The sequence below is a fragment of the Danio rerio genome, chromosome 3 (genome assembly GCF_052040795.2).
Source record: "Danio rerio strain M-AB ecotype USA chromosome 3, GRCz13ab, whole genome shotgun sequence".
NCBI classification, from domain to species: domain Eukaryota; kingdom Metazoa; phylum Chordata; class Actinopteri; order Cypriniformes; family Danionidae; genus Danio; species Danio rerio.
The window spans coordinates 36,384,611-36,403,846 of NC_141023.1; the positions used below are offsets into that span (position 1 = coordinate 36,384,611).

The 19,236-nt window shown below is 35.9% G+C and overlaps 1 protein-coding gene and 1 long non-coding RNA gene across 4 annotated transcripts; one reads left to right on the forward strand and one right to left on the reverse strand.

The window, feature by feature from the left end:
- The first annotated feature begins 1,508 nt into the window (after nucleotides 1–1,508).
- LOC141381243 (uncharacterized) lies at nucleotides 1,509–17,970 on the forward strand. The gene is made up of 2 exons (XR_015481030.1): nucleotides 1,509–1,638; nucleotides 15,515–17,970. It is a non-coding gene; the product is annotated as an uncharacterized LOC141381243 (long non-coding RNA).
- Nucleotides 2,917–12,752, reverse strand: ramp2 (receptor (G protein-coupled) activity modifying protein 2). 3 transcript variants are annotated; one of them, NM_001114432.1, is given in 6 exon segments: nucleotides 2,917–4,389; nucleotides 4,491–4,656; nucleotides 4,777–4,806; nucleotides 10,324–10,378; nucleotides 11,594–11,658; nucleotides 12,662–12,744. In NM_001114432.1, coding segments are annotated over 6 exon segments (621 nt in total). In that variant the 5' UTR covers nucleotides 12,717–12,744; the 3' UTR covers nucleotides 2,917–4,139.
- Nucleotides 17,971–19,236: the final 1,266 nt, after the last annotated feature.

Below are 19,236 nucleotides of genomic sequence, written 5' to 3' on the forward strand. Positions count from 1 at the left end.
TTGTACAGCATTTATTAATCATAATTGAACATTTACTAATGCATTATTAACATCCACGTCCATGCTTGTTAACATTAGTTAATGCACCATGAGTTAACATGAACTAACAATGAACTACTGTATTTTTTATTAACTAACGTTAACTAACATGAACAAATACAGTAGTAAATGTATTGTTCATTGTTTGTTCATGTTAGTAAATGCATTAATTAGCAGTAACTAATGAACCTTATTGTAAAGTGTGACCATTTTTTGATTACAAAACCATGACACCATATGATGATGTATTTTTGATTGTTGGTGGTTTTCCGTTCAAATTTTTTTCCTGAGTCATTTTTACTGTTGATCACCAGTTGGCACCATTACCTCTTTAGATAGGCCTGTGCAAAAAAATCGTAGTTTATGGATTTTATATGGAGTATAACAGCAAATTAAAGTGTGTGAATGTGTGTAAGAGTGGCCTTTGCGCACTTACCTGTATGAGAAAGTCAAAATGTGCATCTCAGCTCTCAAAACTACATGGAGTAAACAAAAACAAAGACTGTTTATTTATGTACCATCAAATGTGGTTATAATGGAAGTCAATCAGGCAAAAAAAAAAAAAAAAAAAAAAATGCCACCAACAGTAAATTAGGGAGAAACAAATGAAAATCTAACAATGAATCAAATCCAATGTTGCTACTAATCATTCACTTGTCCAAGACTGTGATTAAAGGTTAAAAATTCCAGTTCACAATTACTTCTCATATTGAAAACATGTAATTTTGTGTTTTTTTCCACTAAATCATTAACATAATTTATGAATTTGGCTATTAAAGAGTTAAAATTCGGATAATTTTCTAAGGAATTTAGTAGTTTTAATCAGGACTGGGGTTAATTAACAGATTTACGCAAAAAGAAAACTAAAATCTGATGCATTTTTACAGCAGCTTAATTCAGTGGATGTTTTCTAAATCACCCACGGGGTGGCAGCAGTTTTAAGTGAAACCTTTCAACAATCTGTTCTATTTTGTCAGTCAAATGTGCTACTGTAAATGAAGAAAGTTTTTTAAATCTAGACATGCCTACAAAACGCTCTGCAACAAAGAACTGAAGACTAATATACAAAACTGTACCTTTAAGCTTAGATCAACACATTCTCATTTATTAAAATATTTATTTGACGATGCATTCAAATAAAGTTCATCCTTATAATAAATTCGTAAATGTGAATTTGACAAATCTGCTCTGTTGTTTCTTGACACTGCGATATAAGACTTTCATTGCATAAGCCGCTGGCCAGAGGAGGGTACAGATGTGGATCTGTGTTTTGGATCAGCGCCGGGGAACTGACAGTGAGATCTGGCAGTAATAAAGGCCAGGAGCATCTGGCCAGCTGTGAATGGCTGAATGGTTGAGATGTGAGGTGTGTCCTGTCCCGTGGGACCTGCGAGAGGGACGCCGGATTGGATGAGCTGTTTTGGGAGGGCGGGACGTGAGGGAGGCCTGACCTGAGCTGGAGGAGGACGAGGAGGAGAGTCGAACAAGCAGACAAAGGAGGAGGCCGATTACTCTCGTTCCCACCACACCCTGCCAGACCGAGTGCCCGACAAAAACACACATTTCACAGTCGAAGAGTCACATTTATGTTGAAAAGAGGTAAGGTCGTAAAAAGTAGGCTATACCTGCCGCAAGGGTTGAGTGTATTTTTAGTTGGTCATGTTGGGAGACCCAGTTTAGGAGGACGATATAAGTTTGTTCATATAATCAGTGTCTTTTGAACGGATTTTAATGGCGTTCCCTGGAACAAGTTAAAGGAAAAGCTTCATAAACAACTTTACTCATTCAACTAACCATTTTTAGGATTTCAACTTCCACCCTTCAAGCGTGAGGGGAATTTCAATCTTTAATATTTGGTCTCTCTGTCACAGACAAACAATTAGGCTAAAGAAACAATGTAATTTTCGCTCCTGAAGGGGATGTATTCTCAATAAAGCCGTTGTTTAATGACACTGTGAATGTGGATTTATAGAAGTTGTCATTTTTATTACATCATACAGGACTGCAGAAATCATGTTCATGGATGAGCTAAAATATTCAAAACGTATTACAGTCTTAAGCGAATCGATCGTGGGACGGCAAGAAAGCAGCAGAGCTTTTATTATGTCACTTTCTTCATGGTTTGATTGTGTGGGAAAGTCACTTTTTTAGATCAGGTTAATATATTTTAGGGTTCTGCAATAATGCTGCACTGTACAGTATATTAATACACATGAAATATTTTTGGTGTTTCCTTGTGTTATATAAGTACAAATGTAAATGAAGTGTGTATCATTAGCATCGCCACAGCCATTAGATTGGATTAAGTCTCTGGTTCGAACATTCTTCAAAACATACGTAAGCAAATATGGCCCCTTTTCACAAGTTATGACACGTTTAATGGTCATCAGTATCTTAAATCCCTGAAAGTTTTCAATATTTAGATTTTTAAAAAAACATTTCTATGCATCATTCATGTATGTAGTATATCATCTTTGCTTCAAATGACAAAAAATGAATTACCGCTTGTGTGAGACATTTCTAATGCAGCCTCTATGGGACAGGACAGTAAATTTGATGTTCTCTCCTGTGGCTGCTGTCATCAGTCTTACACATTTTTTTTTCCTGAACGTCTTTATAACATCACAGTGGAGTTTTTCTTTTATTATTTGAGCAAATAAGTTTGTAAAAGAAGTATTTGTTGTATTCTTCCATTTACTGTGCTCTACATTTTTTCCAACTATGATGCCTTCCACTTCAGAGAAACAAAAATGTTAAAAGGGTCTAAATAAAACTGTTTTAGTGTTTTTTTTATATATATATTTTGATAGACAAATCTTACATATACTGCATGGTTTTTTTTCCAGATGAAGAAATTGCACAAAGTATGAGATATTCCAGGAAAAGGGTAGAGAAAGTGTCGTTTAATTATATAAAAATACTTCCCAAAGTAAAGTGAGAAATATAAAATTATTCACAGACTCTTAAAAGTGGTTCTCCAAAGTGTTTGACACAGATGTCCAAAACAAAACAAATCTGTAGACATGCACTTGAAAAGATTCAAAGATTTCTCCTATAATAGAGTTATGAAAACAATGGCTTTCCCTCATTTAAAACGTTCTATTACTAAAATACTATGAAACAAATCCCAATCAGTTGCTGCTGGATGGGCATCCGTTAAACACGTAAAACATGTGCTGGATAGGTTAGTGGTACATTCTGCTATGGTGACTGACCCCTTAATAATAAAGGGACTAAGCTGAAAAAAAAATGAATGAGTGAAAATCCCAATCATATTCTTATGACAACATTGATAGAGGAATTAAATTTTTCTAAAATACAATGCAGTTCTGTGTTAAAGGGAATGGCAATGAACGTTGCGGCCTTCATTTTCTTCCATCTTATTTTTTTATTTAGAAAACGTGTATATCATTAACTTAATATAAATAAAATGATTCTCAATGAGCTGCCTGTTGAAAATGGACAACTTTCATTTGGCTTTGTTTCGTCATGCATTCAGGTTGACTCATTTATGCTTAATTCCTCATAATAAATTTAAAAAGTCAGTCATTATGACTTGTGTCAAAATAGAAACGGTGTTACAGTATGCTAAACAGTCAGCTAAACAGCTCTTGTCAATGAACTAGCAATGAAGTCTACATTAAAACATGGATTAAATAATTCTTACAGTGCATAAAGTGGAAAGTCAGATCAGTATGTAGTTCTGTGTTGTGTTTTGTACTCTTGTTTATGAACACATTGCGTCTGAATGTTTCAAATTGACCTCTTCATTTCACATTTATGTGTATTCACAGAATGAAGACAACAAAACATATTTATGCTATAGAGATGTGATTTTCATACTAATACTGTAAATTGTCAGAAATGCATCTTGTTTGTAAGTGAATGATAAATACACATTTCTAACCACCAATTATTTTAGTAAAGTACAGTAACATTTTCCAGTCAGTGGACACTCCCAAAACAAATGCTCATCCTCCATTCTGGATGATACCAGGTGCAAGTTCATTTCATTCCTGGGTGGGACATCATCCAGAATGAAAAAGAAATAAAGCTGATGAATAAACAGGAACAAAATCTTCTTGCATCTGGAGTCTGCTTCATGACCTCCTGTCTCCATTTTTAGTCTTGAAAACAACTAGGACCACCATAACAGGGATTAGGCATATGGGGGTCATGACAAGGGCAAGGATGATGCTGGGAGGGGGATCCCTCAGTGCCTCTGTGGGACAATCGTGAAAATAGGTTGCATGGATATCCACAAATTTCTGTTCTACAAATCGATTTGGCCAGGGAACCAGCAGACAGTCAGCAACAGTCTCAGTGCACATTGTGAAATTGTTGTATGCACTGTCAGAGATAGAGAGACAGATGAAGAAAGAGTGTCACCATCTACAGCATTACATGTAGACTATTATATGACATTCAATGAATGAAACCTTTTAGCTTACCTTTTTACTTTCTCCAGTGAACACCAGTCTGTACTGTTCATGGAGTCCATAGCCAAAACAAAATGATAATTACACCAGTGATTCACCAGTATTTCATAGCATTCTTGAGCTGTTATATTCACACAAATTGAGCAGTATACTTCACAGCCGCCCTTGTTAGCGCAGCCTGTAATGTAAATGAAATCAATATTAACAGATATAAGTCAATGTGAATTACCTCAGTGGATTTTTCAAGTTTACATAATTATCTCTTTTGAAATAGCATGATGACAACTTATGCACATACCAATTGTTCCTCCATTTCCATGAACAGGATCTAAAAAATATAAGTAAAAAATGCTATATAATGTGTCCAAACATATTGCAATTAAATTATACCTACTAATATTTTGGTTATTAAAATTAATAATAACAAATCTAGAAAAAAACTTCCCTAAATGACTGCATATGTGATCATTTACAGTAGACTGATCATCTCATTACAATGTAAGTCAATAAATATTGTCCGACATAATCTTTCCTCCTGAAAACAGACATTTGTCACGCACCGCATTGTCTAACACGGGTTTAATTGAAAGCTTAAGTTGTCGACGCACACACAACTTACCACAGAGAAAAGACAGAAAGACGCCAAAGAAGCTGAACGATACCCTCATATCAGAGCAAACGAGCGCTGGCGAGCTGCTCTCACGCCGCCGCTGAATGTGCCTGAACTTTTACACCGAGCAGCGCGAGGCATAACAGGAAACGCGACGGGTGGAAGCGGGTGATGCGCCGTCACCACATGCGGAACCGCGCTTACCAGATGTTCGGAAAGCTGCTCCCGAGAACGCTTTAATTTTCCCACGTAACAAAGCTCCGCCTCTTGCCGTCTCTCTCTCTCTCTCTCTCTCTCTCTCTCCCCCCTTACAGAAAAGTAAAATGCTTATTTACGAGTTTTCACAGACTTTTTAGAGGCGCCATAAAAATGATAATCGGTCACCAAAAGTTAAGCCGTCTAAAATTTAATTAATTCATTAATTTTCTTTTCGGCTTAGTTCCTTTATTAATTTATGGTTGCCACAGCGGAATGAACCGACAACTTATCCAGCATATGCATTTAAATAGCGGATACCCTTCCAGGTGCAACCCATCACTGGCAAACACCCATACACACTCATTCACACACTCTATCCTGAAGGAAACCCACTTGAACACAGGGAGATAACTCCACACAGAAATGCCAACTGAGCCAGTCAAGGCTGAAACCAGTGACCTTCTTGCTGTGAGGCGATCATGCTACCCACTGTGCCACCGTGACACCAGTGCTTGGTTATTATTTGCAATTATTTTTTGGTTTGCAAATTAAATTTTATTTCTCAAAACATAATTTTCCTTTTGAAGTTCTTTATTTTTTATAGCAACATTCATTTTTATTTCTCAAAAATAAATTTTTGCTTTGCGATTTTTGAAGATTTGCATTTATTAATATTATTTGCGTTTATGTGCAAAGAGAATGCTAAGAACTACGGTCGGCAGCTGATGCGTGTAACAGTCACATTTGGACAGCTTTGAAACAATAGTTTTAATCTATTTTTCTTGCTTTTGACGTTTTTGAACTAATACTGTTGTCCATCAGTGCCACCTCCTGGACTGATTATTTAAAAAATGCAATCTAATAGGATGGAAAACAACTGCTGCGAGTCATTTACCCTTAAGCAGGTCGCACACCAGAAGCGCCGCTCGGCGCCGCGACATGGCGCGTACATGACAGATTAAAGTATCACACACCAGACGCGCACATTCGAATGATATTTAACATGAAACTAATCAGATGGCGCTCTGTGGCGCGGCTGAAAAATGAACTGCGTCCTGAGCCGTCGCCGGGCGCCGCCGACAGCCGCCGACTTGCGGCGCCGGTGTGTGTATCCTGATAGAAACCTATGTTTAGAATTCTAAAATACATGGCGCTGCGTGGCGCTGCGCGGCGCGCCGCCGAGCGGCGCTTCTGGTGTGCGACCTGCTTTACTGTCAGACTGCATCGTTGTGCGGTTTAAATGGAGCCTCGCCATCGCTAAAGTGAACAGTTTCTGTCTTTTTTCAAATATATTACCAACCTAAACAAATTTAATTCACCAAAATTTGACACACACGTCCTGTCCCACTGACACATTGATTGATAGACTGGCACAAAGTGAAAATAAAGAGGCAATTTGAAATGACAAAAAAAAAACACATACAATAACGGTGAATACTACACACAAATTAACTAAATGAAGCATAAACAGCTTCCGATTAGAATCAACTTGCAAATCAGCAAGATGTGTGTGAGAGAGAGTGTGAAGTGAAGAGCCGCTGACCTAACAGCTGACAGGTCGGGAACACACACTCACACTGTATATCTGACAGCAGGCAGGTGAACTTGGAGAATGTTTTTCTCCCACGTTTGAACCACACCTGACAGATTATACCGGCTTTAACACACACCTTTCAAGGTTGTGTTTCACAAAAACACTCCGTAATCCATTCAAAATGCTATTAAAACCTATTTTCGGAGCGCAAATTACCTGTAGTAAACACTGTAAACGGAAGTTCTAAACATTCTACCTCAAGACGCTGGTCGCCATGTCGCCCTCCATGCAGCAGGCAAGAAAAAGGTCTATACAGTACGGAAGCATGCAGTTTCAGATGCAGCCTATCACTTGGCAGCATATCAATGCATTTAGACATGTAGAAGTGGTCTTGTTAAGCATCATATTGGAGAAGATGACAAGTGACTTTTAATGGTTTTTGGTGCCAGCTGGGCTGCCCTGAGTATTTCAAAAACTGATGATCTACTGGTATTTTCAGAAAATATCAATAACAGATAAATTAATCCAGTGAATGGCAAATCTGTGGGTGAAAATGCCTTTTTGATGCCAAAGGAAGACTCACCAGACTGGTTCAGCTGATAGAAAGGCAAGAGTAACTTAAATAACTACTGAACTAACAGGACTTCAAACCTTGAAGCAGATGAGCTACAGCAGCAGAAACTGAGGAAAACCAGTGAAGTGGATTCATGTGAGAAGTCAGATCAACACATATCACATCTGTTATGATTTTTGTTGTTGAATCACCTTTCAAAACCTAATCAGAATCATTCTCTCTGGATGAGAGTTGTTCGCTGTTTGCTGGAAAGTTTTGTATAGTTGATTAAGTAGCAGTGTTGTGGTGAGTAGTAAAGAAAACACTCGGCTTATTTTAGTAGCACACAAAGGATCCATGTTTAGAATTGTATCACAAAAGTCCTTTGATGTTTTTGTTTAATCAGATTCGTGTCTTTATAAGAACTGGTTCTCAGTTCTAGTCTTGACTCTTGATATTGTAAAGCGCTGTTGTGTTTAAGAGATTGCTGTTTCCCTGAGGCGCGGATCTTTTTGAGCTGAGCACACCCAGACCAGATGCACATCTGCAAACGGGTCTCCCCCTTTAAAAAAACACTCTCATTTCTCTCAGGTTGATTCCTCGTCGGCTCAATGGTTCTGATTTATTTGCGTTTTTCGCATCTGTTTCCAAACAGGAAACATAAGTGAACATTTAGGGGCAGAGCGAAGCTGCTTGGTGGAACGGACACGTTTAAGAATAACTGGGTCATATTAAACAGATCGAGTTCGGGAAACGATATAATCAGAGTTTGCCATCTGTGCTAAAGGGCCGTACTTTTGGCCCAGCTGTGATTGAAACAAACTCTAAGCTCACTCACTTCAAAGAAAAAGAGAAAGAAGTGAACCAAGAGCTGAGGGTGGGCTGGACGACTTCACGTAACACTTCGAGGCTTGTTGACCATGTGAAATTGTCTTCAATCAGACTACCAATGGAGTAAGTCAACTGGAAAGCTTTCACGCTTTCATCTTACACGCATTTTTATCAACCTTACTTCCAAATTAAATGATTTTTAAAGTCAGATGAGTTTCAGGACTTTGGAGATTCCGCCTGGCTTCCTACAATAATCAAGTCAAGTCATGTTTATTTCTTTAGACAATGGGAATTTGCTGTCACAGCGCAGTACATTTGGATTTGATCTCATTGATCTCTATAATATCTTGAATGTATGATATATTCACTGATTTGCAAGAAATGGTAAGCACTCATTAGTAGGTTCCACTTTAGCGCTGGAGATTGAAAATTAAAAAATTAATATTTTCAGCCTGTCAGACAAACAAAGAGCCTTTTATAAAAATATGTAGGCATGTAGTTCATTTTATTTGTGTGTAAGATGATTTTTAAAAAGTAATACCATAAAACGGTGATCTGTTTCTGTGGTGATTTCATTGGTTTACATTGGTTTACACGTGCGCTGAGTGTGTCATTGACATGGGAGAACGCAACTCGCCATGATCTAGATTACCATTCTCTATACAATGTACACTACCTAACAAAAGTCTTGTCATCAATCCTAGTTGTAAAAGCAACAAATAATAACTTGACTTCTAGTTGAACATTTGGAAAAGTGGCAGAAGGTTGATTTTTTTCAATGAATCATTTGTTGAACTGCATCCTAATCATCACAAATACTGCAGAAGACCTGTTGTAACCTGCATGGACCCAAGATTCTCACTGAAATCAGTCAAGTTTGGTGAAGGAAAAATCATTGTTTGGGGTTACATTCAGTATGGGGGCATGTGAGAGATCTGCAGAGTGGATGGCAACATCAACAGGCTGAGGTATCAAGACATTTGTGCTGTCCATTACATTACAAACCATAGGAGTGGGCAAACTAGTCTTGAGCGGAATAGCGCTCCTTCTCATACTTCAGCCTCCACATCAAAGTTCCTGAAAGCAAAGAAGGTCAAGGTGCTCTAGGATTGGCCAGTCCAGTCACCAGACATAAACATTATTGAGTATGTGTGGGTTAAGCTGAAGGAGGAGGCATTGAAGATGAATTTAAAGAATTTTGAGGAGCTCTGTAGTCCTGCATGAACGCTTTCTATGCCATTCTAGATGACTTTATTAAAAGGTTATTACTCTTAGTCATTGCAGAGATGTAAGAATGCAGTCCTCCAAGCTCATACAGTCATACATAATATTCATTCTTTTTCCACTGCACCATAACTTTATATTTTATTCTGGACATTATTTCTGTTAAGTTCTGTTAAATTCTGTTTAAACTTTTGTCTCAGCAAATCAGACCTTATTGTCCTAATTAAATAATTAAAAAATCAAGGCATGATCATATTTTATTTTGGTAAAATAAGCGTAACTTTGCTTTCCACATTTACCACTTCTGACACCAAATGATCAACTAGATGTCAAGTTATGATTTGTTGTTCTTAAAACATGTATAGGTGACAAGACTTTTGTCAAGTAGTGTAAATAAGAAAAAGCAAACATATTAAAACAGCATAAATGTTTTATGTGAGAATGTTTTGCAGATAGTATGCTGTTCATGTTATTAAACTTTAAACGTGCATGGCACTAACAGAACAATACAGACATTTTTTTCCCTAGCAAGCCAATCTGAATCTCTCTGTGCTCATGTGTTTATTCAAATCTCATTCTGCAGCAGTTGGTTTACTCTTTGTCCCAGAGAATATAAATATTAAAAAAGTCTGATTTGAAGCGTCAACAAAAGCTCTCGTTACAATGTAGAATTGCAACACAGTATTGTTTTCAGCACTTATCAACTTTGTCGCTTCCTAACTTTTACTCTGCTTTTCTTTGTTAATGCGTGTAACTCCATACTGCAGCTCGATGAGCACTGATTGAACCCATACACTGAAAACAGTCTCACAGTAGGGTTTGTTTGGACAAACATACTCAAAAAACAAAATAATATCTGATAAGTCTTTCATATTTGTGCAGCTGTGTTGCTCACCTGCTCTGGTGTATGCTGTGGTTTGCACTGTAGGCAAGGTCGATACAGTCATCTTCTAGAGGACAGAAAAAAATAAATGCTCATGAGACACCGAGGATGGGTTCACAAAAAGAATCTTTAAAGCAAGTAAAGCCCATTTAATGGGCAATAAAATTTTAGGCAGAAGTTATATTTTAAGGGGAATAATATATCAAAATGAGACATATCAAATCACATTTACACAAAATATTTTTATATGAATGAAAAGTGCAAACACGCATGCAAAATATATTTTGTTTGTTTTGTTCCTTTGTCATTCTGCATAACAGATACAGCTGAATTATTAGACCTTCTAAAGGAAATATTTGAAGAATGTTAGAAACTGGTAATCATTGACTTTCATAATAGTAAAAACAAATACATTGGAAGACAGTGGTTACAGATTTTCAGCATTCTTCAAAATAACTTCCTTTGCATTCAATAATAAAAAAAAGAATCTCAAGTGGGTTTGTGATATTTAAAGGATGAGTAAATTATGACAGAATTTTCAGTTTTGGGTGAACTGTTCATTTAAGAGGACTAATATTCACCAGAGCAATTTTAATTTAATTTTTAATTTATTTTTTACTCCAGCCAAACTAAAAGAAATAAATAAGACTATCTCCAGAAGAGCAAATATAATAGGAAATATTTTGCTTGCACTGTTAAACATCACTTTGCAAAATAATTATAATTTCACAGGAGGGCTAATCATTTTGTCTTTAACATTAACATAGTAATAGCAATAATAATAATTACTTAATATTATTTAGACTTGTTCTTAATAAAATAAATTATGAGTGGTCATAGAACAATTTATTTTAAAATATTTTATATGCAAACGAATTGCTCAAACGTACCTGTTTTAAGACCAATGGCAAAGTATTTAATATTAAATGGTGTTTTAGGGCTAGACAGTGATTCTTAAATCAGTTTTCTTTTACCATTTAAAATTTTTATTAAACAGTTCTTGTTCTAAATATATTTAGCAAGGTTTTTTTTTATATTTTATAAACTTTTTATCAATAACATTTTCTTCTGTAAACCATGGGGATTTGATAGTCACAAAAAAAAAATATATATATATATATAATATAAAATATAATATACAAATATATATATATATATATATATATATATATATATATATATATATATATATATATATATATATATATATATATATATATATATATATATATTCGTTATAAATAATTAAACTGTACATATAAATAAAATGAGCACATCTCACCACAGAGTGTTTTTGTCCATTTGGTACCAGAGTCTGCAGACCTGAGACCATTGCACACAGACAGACTGTTGTAAAAAAAAAAAAAATGGAACTTTGCGTTACACACATGAATCACACTCATTTGTCATTATTAGACAGCAAAGGGAATATTGACAGACATGGAAAAAGATGCAGGAAGGGAGGAGATGAAGAGGGAGCAAATGTGCACATCCTCCCTTTGTCCAGTCCAGTTGGATCATCACAACCATTTCCTCGGAAACATTCTGATCTCAGACTTTTAAAAGCAGCATTTTGAAAAAATCAATAGTATTTTATCCAGTCAAAATAATGAGCCCTTCTGTTAGTTTTCATTATTTTTAAAAAATATTTTCTAAATGATATTTAACTGGGGAAGGAATTTTTCACAATACGTCTGATAGTTCTTTATTGTTTTATTTCAGCTAGAGAAAAAAAAACTGTTTTTATTGTTTTAAATAATTTAAATTTTAAAGTCAATATTATTAGCCCCCTTAAGCATTTTTCGATTGTCACAAAACATCATTATACAATGATTTAACTAATCACTCTAACTTGCTTAATTAATTAAGTTAAGCCTTTAAATGTCACTTTAAGCTGAATACTAGTATCTCGAAAAATATTTAATAAAATATTATGTACTGTCATCATGCAAAGATAAAAGCAATCAGTTATTAGAAACAAGTTGTGTTTAGAATTGTGTCAAATGTGTAATAATTCAGGAGGGCTAATTATTCTGACTTTGTACGTAATTTTCTGTTAGCTTCTTTTTCTTTATTTTAAATATAGCTAGAACTTTGCATGAATTTAGTCATTGCTGTATATTCCAATAAATAAATAAATACAGAAATCATAAAATAACATTTAATAAATAGTATGATAATATAAATACTATTTATAAACGATTAATCAGCAACATATCAAATACAAAAAAAAGTTATGGAGTGCTTCTTTATACAGTCTTTGCACATGTACAAGCATATTCTTTAGCCTTTTATTCAAAGTGTTAAGCTCTCACAATTATTTTGTTGTGAGATTTTAAGTTTTACTTACCCCAAAACAGAAGGTTCCATGTTGGCTTTGACGTAGGTGTAAGTAAGCTGGCCATTCTGCTTTAATCCAGGCTTGGTTCTGCTGTCTGTCCATGAAAACATGAACTCTTCAACAGGAAAACTCTATTAAAACAACAGGATGCGCTCATTTCCTTAAAGGGGTGGTGGATTCTCAAATGGAGAGATATTACAGACAGGGTGGGATAACTGATATATCCAAATGTTGCCATCATCTGTCTCTAGCAATTTCTTTTGTACTCACATATTCTTCACCATCACTTTCGATTGTGATTTATTTATTGGTTTCTTTGTTTGATGGTTTGTGTATTGTGTCATGGCTGTACATTGTGGATGTGGAACTGTCAGATTTTCCTTACATGGAAATTCTGTCATCCTTTACTCACCCTTCACTTGTTCCAAACCAGTTTGAGTAAATTTTTTTCTGTTAAACTCTGTTCTGATGATGAATACATTTTGAAGAATGATTGAAATACTTTGACTTCCATAGTATATGTTTTTTCTAAAAGGTAAATGATTACAGGTTTTCAACTTTCATCAATGTATCTTTTTTGTGTTCAACAGGATACAATATATTTTGGAACCACTTTATGGAGATTTAATAATGAGTAAGTTTTAATTTTTGGGTGAACTATCCCTTTAGGTATATCTATCGCCAATTGTTAAGCTTTTTTGTATTAAAATAGTTCCTGATTGTTGTTATCATCAATGATGTCTGTTTTTCTGAAGTATGAAGTAAATTCAGTAAGTTCACTTTTGTTTAACAGCACTTCTGCGGTTTGTGTACATTCATTTGAGGTTGTTGTATGTTTTTCCTCTAACTCAACTCTCAATCAATTTGAGTTGGAGACTCTAAGTGGAAAGAGTGGAATCAACAAAGCATGAGCCAGATTTTGTGCTTAGTTTGGTTCGTCTGTTTATCGTGCATTGTATACAATGTGATGTATGATGGTTTGGTCTAAGACCAGTTGGCATTTAATCAGAACTGGAGAAACTGAGAAAATAGAGGAATGGAAATAATCAGGGTTGCCATATACCGTATACAACCATTTTGCCTTAGACACATTATTTAAAATATGTTCTTTAAAATATCCAAAAACTACTAAAACAGTGTTACATAAAGTATTTTGCTGACTTATGTAATTCTATTATTCCAAATGTTTTGAAAAATGTCCTGAAGAAAAATCCAGAGAAATATGATATATTAACTAGAGACATAGAGAACCTGTCTCAGCAGGCACATGAAGTCAACATAATGTCAGATTGGCGTTGTACCCCAACATTTGTGGAGACGTTGCATTTTGTTTGGAAATAAAAATCAATGTTTAACATCCAACCTAAAATCAACCAAATATCAACGTCTAATGATGTTACAGCTTGACAATGTGTGGACATTACCACTATGATGTCTATTAGAGATTGGATTTTGGTTGCTATACCGAACAAAAAAGTGTGAGTATTTTATGTCAATATGACGTTGGTTCAAAATGGCTCGATATTGGATTTTGGTCACTTTCTAACACAACCTAAAATCAACCAAAAATTTTAGTTGTAATTGGATGTTAAAATACCGTTGTCTTTAGACAATGGCTAGACATTGAATTTTGGTCACCTGACATCATGACCTAAATCTAACCTAATATTAACGTTTTATGACGTTTTGTGCCTGCTGGGGTGTGGCCATGCTAATAATCACATACCCTCATTTTCCAGTGTCGTGTTTCACTAGACTGTGCAGATCAGCTTTAAAAAGAGCCCTAAAATGTATTCATTTAGTAAAATAAAATGGTGATGTTAGTTCCTCACGTGATCACGACTGCCTGGACCAACAGGAATCGATCGACGGTGGCTCTTTGTAGCAATTGCTTCTGTGGTCTTGTTTTATTTTTATCACTATGAGCCTTAAGCAAGTCGCACACCGGATGCGCTGCTTAGCGCTGCAACATGGCAACCACATGACAGTTGGAAGTATCGCACACCAGACACAAACATTTGCATGTTATTTAATATAAAACTATTTCGATGGTGCTCTGTGGCATGGTAGAAATATGAACAGTATCCTGAGTCGTAACTGGGCGTTGCCAACCGCCGCCAACATGTGACGCTGGTGTGTGTACCCTAGAAACCTATGTTTAGAATTCTAAATGCATGGTGCTGTGGGGCACGTCGCAGAGGGCCGCATCCGGTGTGCGACCCCCTTTACTCTGCTTCATACTTTCATGATAATAAGTCCTTAATACTTTAGATCATCTTTCATTCATTTTCCATCCGCTTAGTTCCTTATTTATCACAGTGCCACAGTGGAATGAACCGCCAACTTATCCAGCATGTGTTTTACGCATGTGTTTTCCTCCAGGTGCGATACCAGAGCACCTGGAGGAAACCCATATAAACAAAAGGAAAACATGCAAACTCCACACAGAAATCTTTAGCTCATCAAAGAAGATGATTTCTGCAAGAGTCCAATATATTGTAATGAAGACCACAATTCATACTCAGTCATAGCATCATCAAACTGCGCCTTTGTTTCTTGTGAATATATGCCCTCTGGTGGTGAAATTGACATACTATATATTTATTTCCATTTTTTTTTTGGAATATTTGTTTTCCTGTTTAAAAAATGTTACTGGTGCTTTTGCACACACAACTGTAAGCTACAAATGTACTCTCACATGCATCATTTTAGATAGATTTAGATTACATTTCACATAAGCCTGCTTTTTCAAATAATACAGTCGGACTGGCTTCTGTGGTAGGTCTCACCGTTTTTATTATTGTAGAGTTGAAAAAGCAGCCTTAGTCCAAAACAGATTGTTTCTTTTAATGTTGCTGGCAGTTATTGTGTTAACCTCATCGGGCTCTACAGGAGGTCTTACCCCAGGTGCTTCAGCAAGGAGGGAGAAGATAAAGCCTGATGACAAATCCAACCCCAGAGCATCGGCTCAGAGGAGTGTCTACCCTCGCTATTGACGTACACCGACCCCCAGCACAGCCATTGACGCATGTACACTATGACCACCACTGGCGAGTACTCGGTACAGAGTGATGCAAGAGGAGAGCGTATCAGTCCCTTAGAGTTTATACACACACACTCTCACAGAGAAAGAGCCACAGATGTAGAAGTCAACGTCATCTGGCGATTCCTCCTTACTCTCTCTCTCAGCTGGGTTTGGTCTGGTGCCCTGTGAAGTTCTGAGGAACCAAATTATTTCCACATTTGATTCACATTAGTTAGGAGAGGCTTGTTTTTCGTCCTTAATTGGTTTGCTCTGTTTATGAAGCAGATTAAGTTCGAGCAGCAGAAAAGTCAGGGCTTGTTTAGCAGTTCAGGACACTTAGTTTCACAAAATTGGAAATTCAAATGGCAAAATCTGATAATATAAAGGAATAGTTCACCCCAACATTAAAATTAACCCTCTCAAACTATCTATTGTGTACATGATTTTCTTTCTGTTAGGCGAACTCAGCCAGAGTAGTTTTACATTTTATCTTGGCTCTTCTTTTTTTTTAAGCTTACAAAAGCACTTAAATCTATTATAAAACTAAACCATACATCGCCAAGGGCTTAACGCATGACTTATGAAGCAAATTGGTGTGTTTTTGTAACAAATATTTCACATTTTTAAATTATAAACTCAAATCTCTAACTTCCGGCAGCTGCTAAATTCACGTTCTAGACAACTTCTTGGCTGACCTTTAGGTACTTCATTATCTTTGTTGTAAGGTATGTTATCTTAAAGTTTGTAACAGGAAACTTACTGTTTTGATTACTTAAAATGTTTGTAAGTAAAGGATACACTTTAAGGGCATGGTGTAATTCAGTAAAGAGAGAGTAAAATTTACTTGAAACAGAGTATTACAAATGACAAAGTGTAAAAAAAAAAAAGCTCATCAAACAAATTTACCTTAATATATTCTTAATATAACTTGTACAAAACATTTTTTTTTTCGGAGAATGACTTTTCCAGAGCATCAACTTTTCAAAGAGCTGTGCAAAAAAATAGGTAAAATTGCATGGTTACTTCATCAAATGTTTTTTAAATGTATTTTTTAAACATTATTTTGTGTGGGTCTTTTCAAGAATGATAATTTTAGCCCTCACTTATCTGCCAGTTGATTTCAGAACTTAATAATACATGTTTGTGAATTGAATAAAACTCACAATCACTTTAATCTGTTTCTGGAAACCATTAAAGTGCCTTTTAGAGTTATTCACTAGTGCAGGGTGCCCAAACTCAGTCCTGGAGGGCCAGTGTCCTGCAGAGTTTAGCTCCAATTTACTTCAACACACCTGCCAGAAAGTTTTCAGTACACTTTCTCAATATGCGTTCTTCAGTGTTCTTGCATCCTTGTGTTTTCATGTAATGTCATTATCAACTGCCAAATTTCAGTTACAAAACTCAAGACCGCAAGAACGGAGGATGCATGAAAGTTCCCGGATGTGTTCTTGATATCAAGGATGCACCAATGCAGACTTGAGCACCAAACTCGCTTGAGAAGTCCCAGAAGTCATTGCGACTGAATAAAGGAGGTGGGAAGTGCGGCATTTTTATAGATTTATTATTAAAGTTCAGAGATATAACTTATTTATCTCAGGAGTTTCCCTAAATGAGACGGTGAAAGTAAACATTATCATGAAAATCTTAATAGAGGCATAAACACATTGAGCGTTTATTGGCTGAAATTCGTATTAAAACCTGTTTTATTTGTATTGTGCAAAGTGTGTTTATAAGTTTTTTGTATAAAAGGGAAAAAAACAATAAATCGTTGTATGAATGCTGTAATGTTTAAATAATTTTCCATTAAAAACATATGAAGGTCATGTGACCATCAGTAAGAATGCAGCATCTCATTTCTCAGAGGACGCATTCTGTGGTCTCACAGTCACCAAAGTTCATTCTTCAAAGGTTGGCAAGAACGGTCTCCATGAACCCTAGTTCATTCTCTGTGTTCTTGGAATTGAGAAACAGCCATGTAAGAGCTTGATTAGCTGGTTCAGGTGTGTCCAATTGGGGTTGGTGCTAGACTCTGCAGAACAAAAGCTCCAGGACCAAGTTTGGGCACCCCATGCACTACACTAGACACTTTAAAACCACCTTGAAACGAAAAGTAACAAAATTTAATTTTTGCAAAAATGTTGCATATATTTTTCATCAGCCTTGTTTGTCATTAATACTTTCAAGATTCAGTTTGAATGACTATTTTAGAGCCCAATTTCGTCAATGATCTACTATTTTTGGTCTTGAATGAATTTGTTGATGGTTATTTCCTATGATAAACGTTTTTAAAGAGCTTCAATTGCACTTTTTGCATTCTTAATAAAATCAATCTGCAAAGGTTGTCAATGAGTGGTGTTGGTATGTAGTCCTATGGTTTTGCCTGTTAAGGTACAAATGAAATTAGAATAGATGTGGCCATGTGTAAAGACTCTTGCTTTTTCTTTGTTTTCCCCTCAGGTCTTGTGCCTGTATAGTAATTTGACACTTACACAGATGTCTTAACTCATTCCCAGAGGTTTTTATTGCCTGAAGACATATTTTACTTGTCTGGAATAAAGCCTATCCGCTATCAATTCACCAGTGGTTTCAAGAGATTTATATTGTATTTATTAATGCTTTGCTTTAGTGAAATGTGGATTAATTTAGATGTTCTTGGCCTCCTTTAATTTCCATTTTATCAGATTCCAAACAAAAAGGAAGTTGAAGATTGACCAACCTGGCAAAATGTAAATAATTTCGCATTTTGTTTTCTAATGCAATGCTGTTGTCATTAAAACTTTCAGAGAGTACTTGTACCTCGGTCATTATAGCATTGACAATATGAAGCTCTTAATGATGTTGGCAGCAGTTTCAACCAATCAGAATCAAGTATTCAGACAGACCATGGTAGAAAAAAATTAAAACATGAAATATTATAATAGAAAAATTCTACTTCATCGCTGTGTCTGGTGAAAATGGACAGAATTTTAGATCGAAATAGATTTTTTCTGTCAAACATTGTACCCATCTGTAGCTCTTTGCTGTTATGTTGTGCATTACCATCATTTAATGTACAATTACCATGTATTATCCCTCGCTTATAAAATTATGTAAAAAAAAAAAATCCTTTTGTACTCCATTATCACTCTCGTACAGAAAGCTCTTTGCGTTTCCAGGCTTCAAAGCCTCTGTATCTGGAGCTGTTCAACACCATGTCAAAAGCCATATTTCATCTCATCCTCAGAGCACAGATCTCGTCCCTCAGTACCGCACACACCGCCTGATATCGATCTGTATTTGATCGGCCAAAACCAACATCCATGGTTTAAACTGCCCGTAATTAAAAACTTTCCGCAGATAAGACCTCCCTCCTCTGTCTATCTTTCTGCCTGTGTTTGCTTCTGTTGTGCAGTCCAAGATAAACACCAGACCGGCCTAGGGAAACCCCGTTAAGATGGGCCTATTACTGGGATAAGGGTGTGAGGAAACATTGTGTTACCGCTCTATCTATCACATACTGAAGCACTGAGAAATACCATCTCAATCTCAGCTTATACACCGAATCCAGCAGGCACACAAT

Excerpts from the sequence above, each read along its gene's own strand:
- ramp2 (XM_087243102.1), bottom strand. The coding sequence starts at position 12,716 with ATGGCCAGCTTACTTACACCTACGTCAAAGCCAACATGGAACCTTCTG. Across the intron at positions 11,659-12,661 it reads ATGGAACCTTCTGTTTTGGG|TCTGTCTGTGTGCAATGGTC; the intron begins GTAAGTAAAACT and ends TTTTTACAACAG. Across the intron at positions 4,390-4,490 it reads TCACTGGAGAAAGTAAAAAG|TGCATACAACAATTTCACAA; the intron begins GTAAGCTAAAAG and ends TATCTCTGACAG.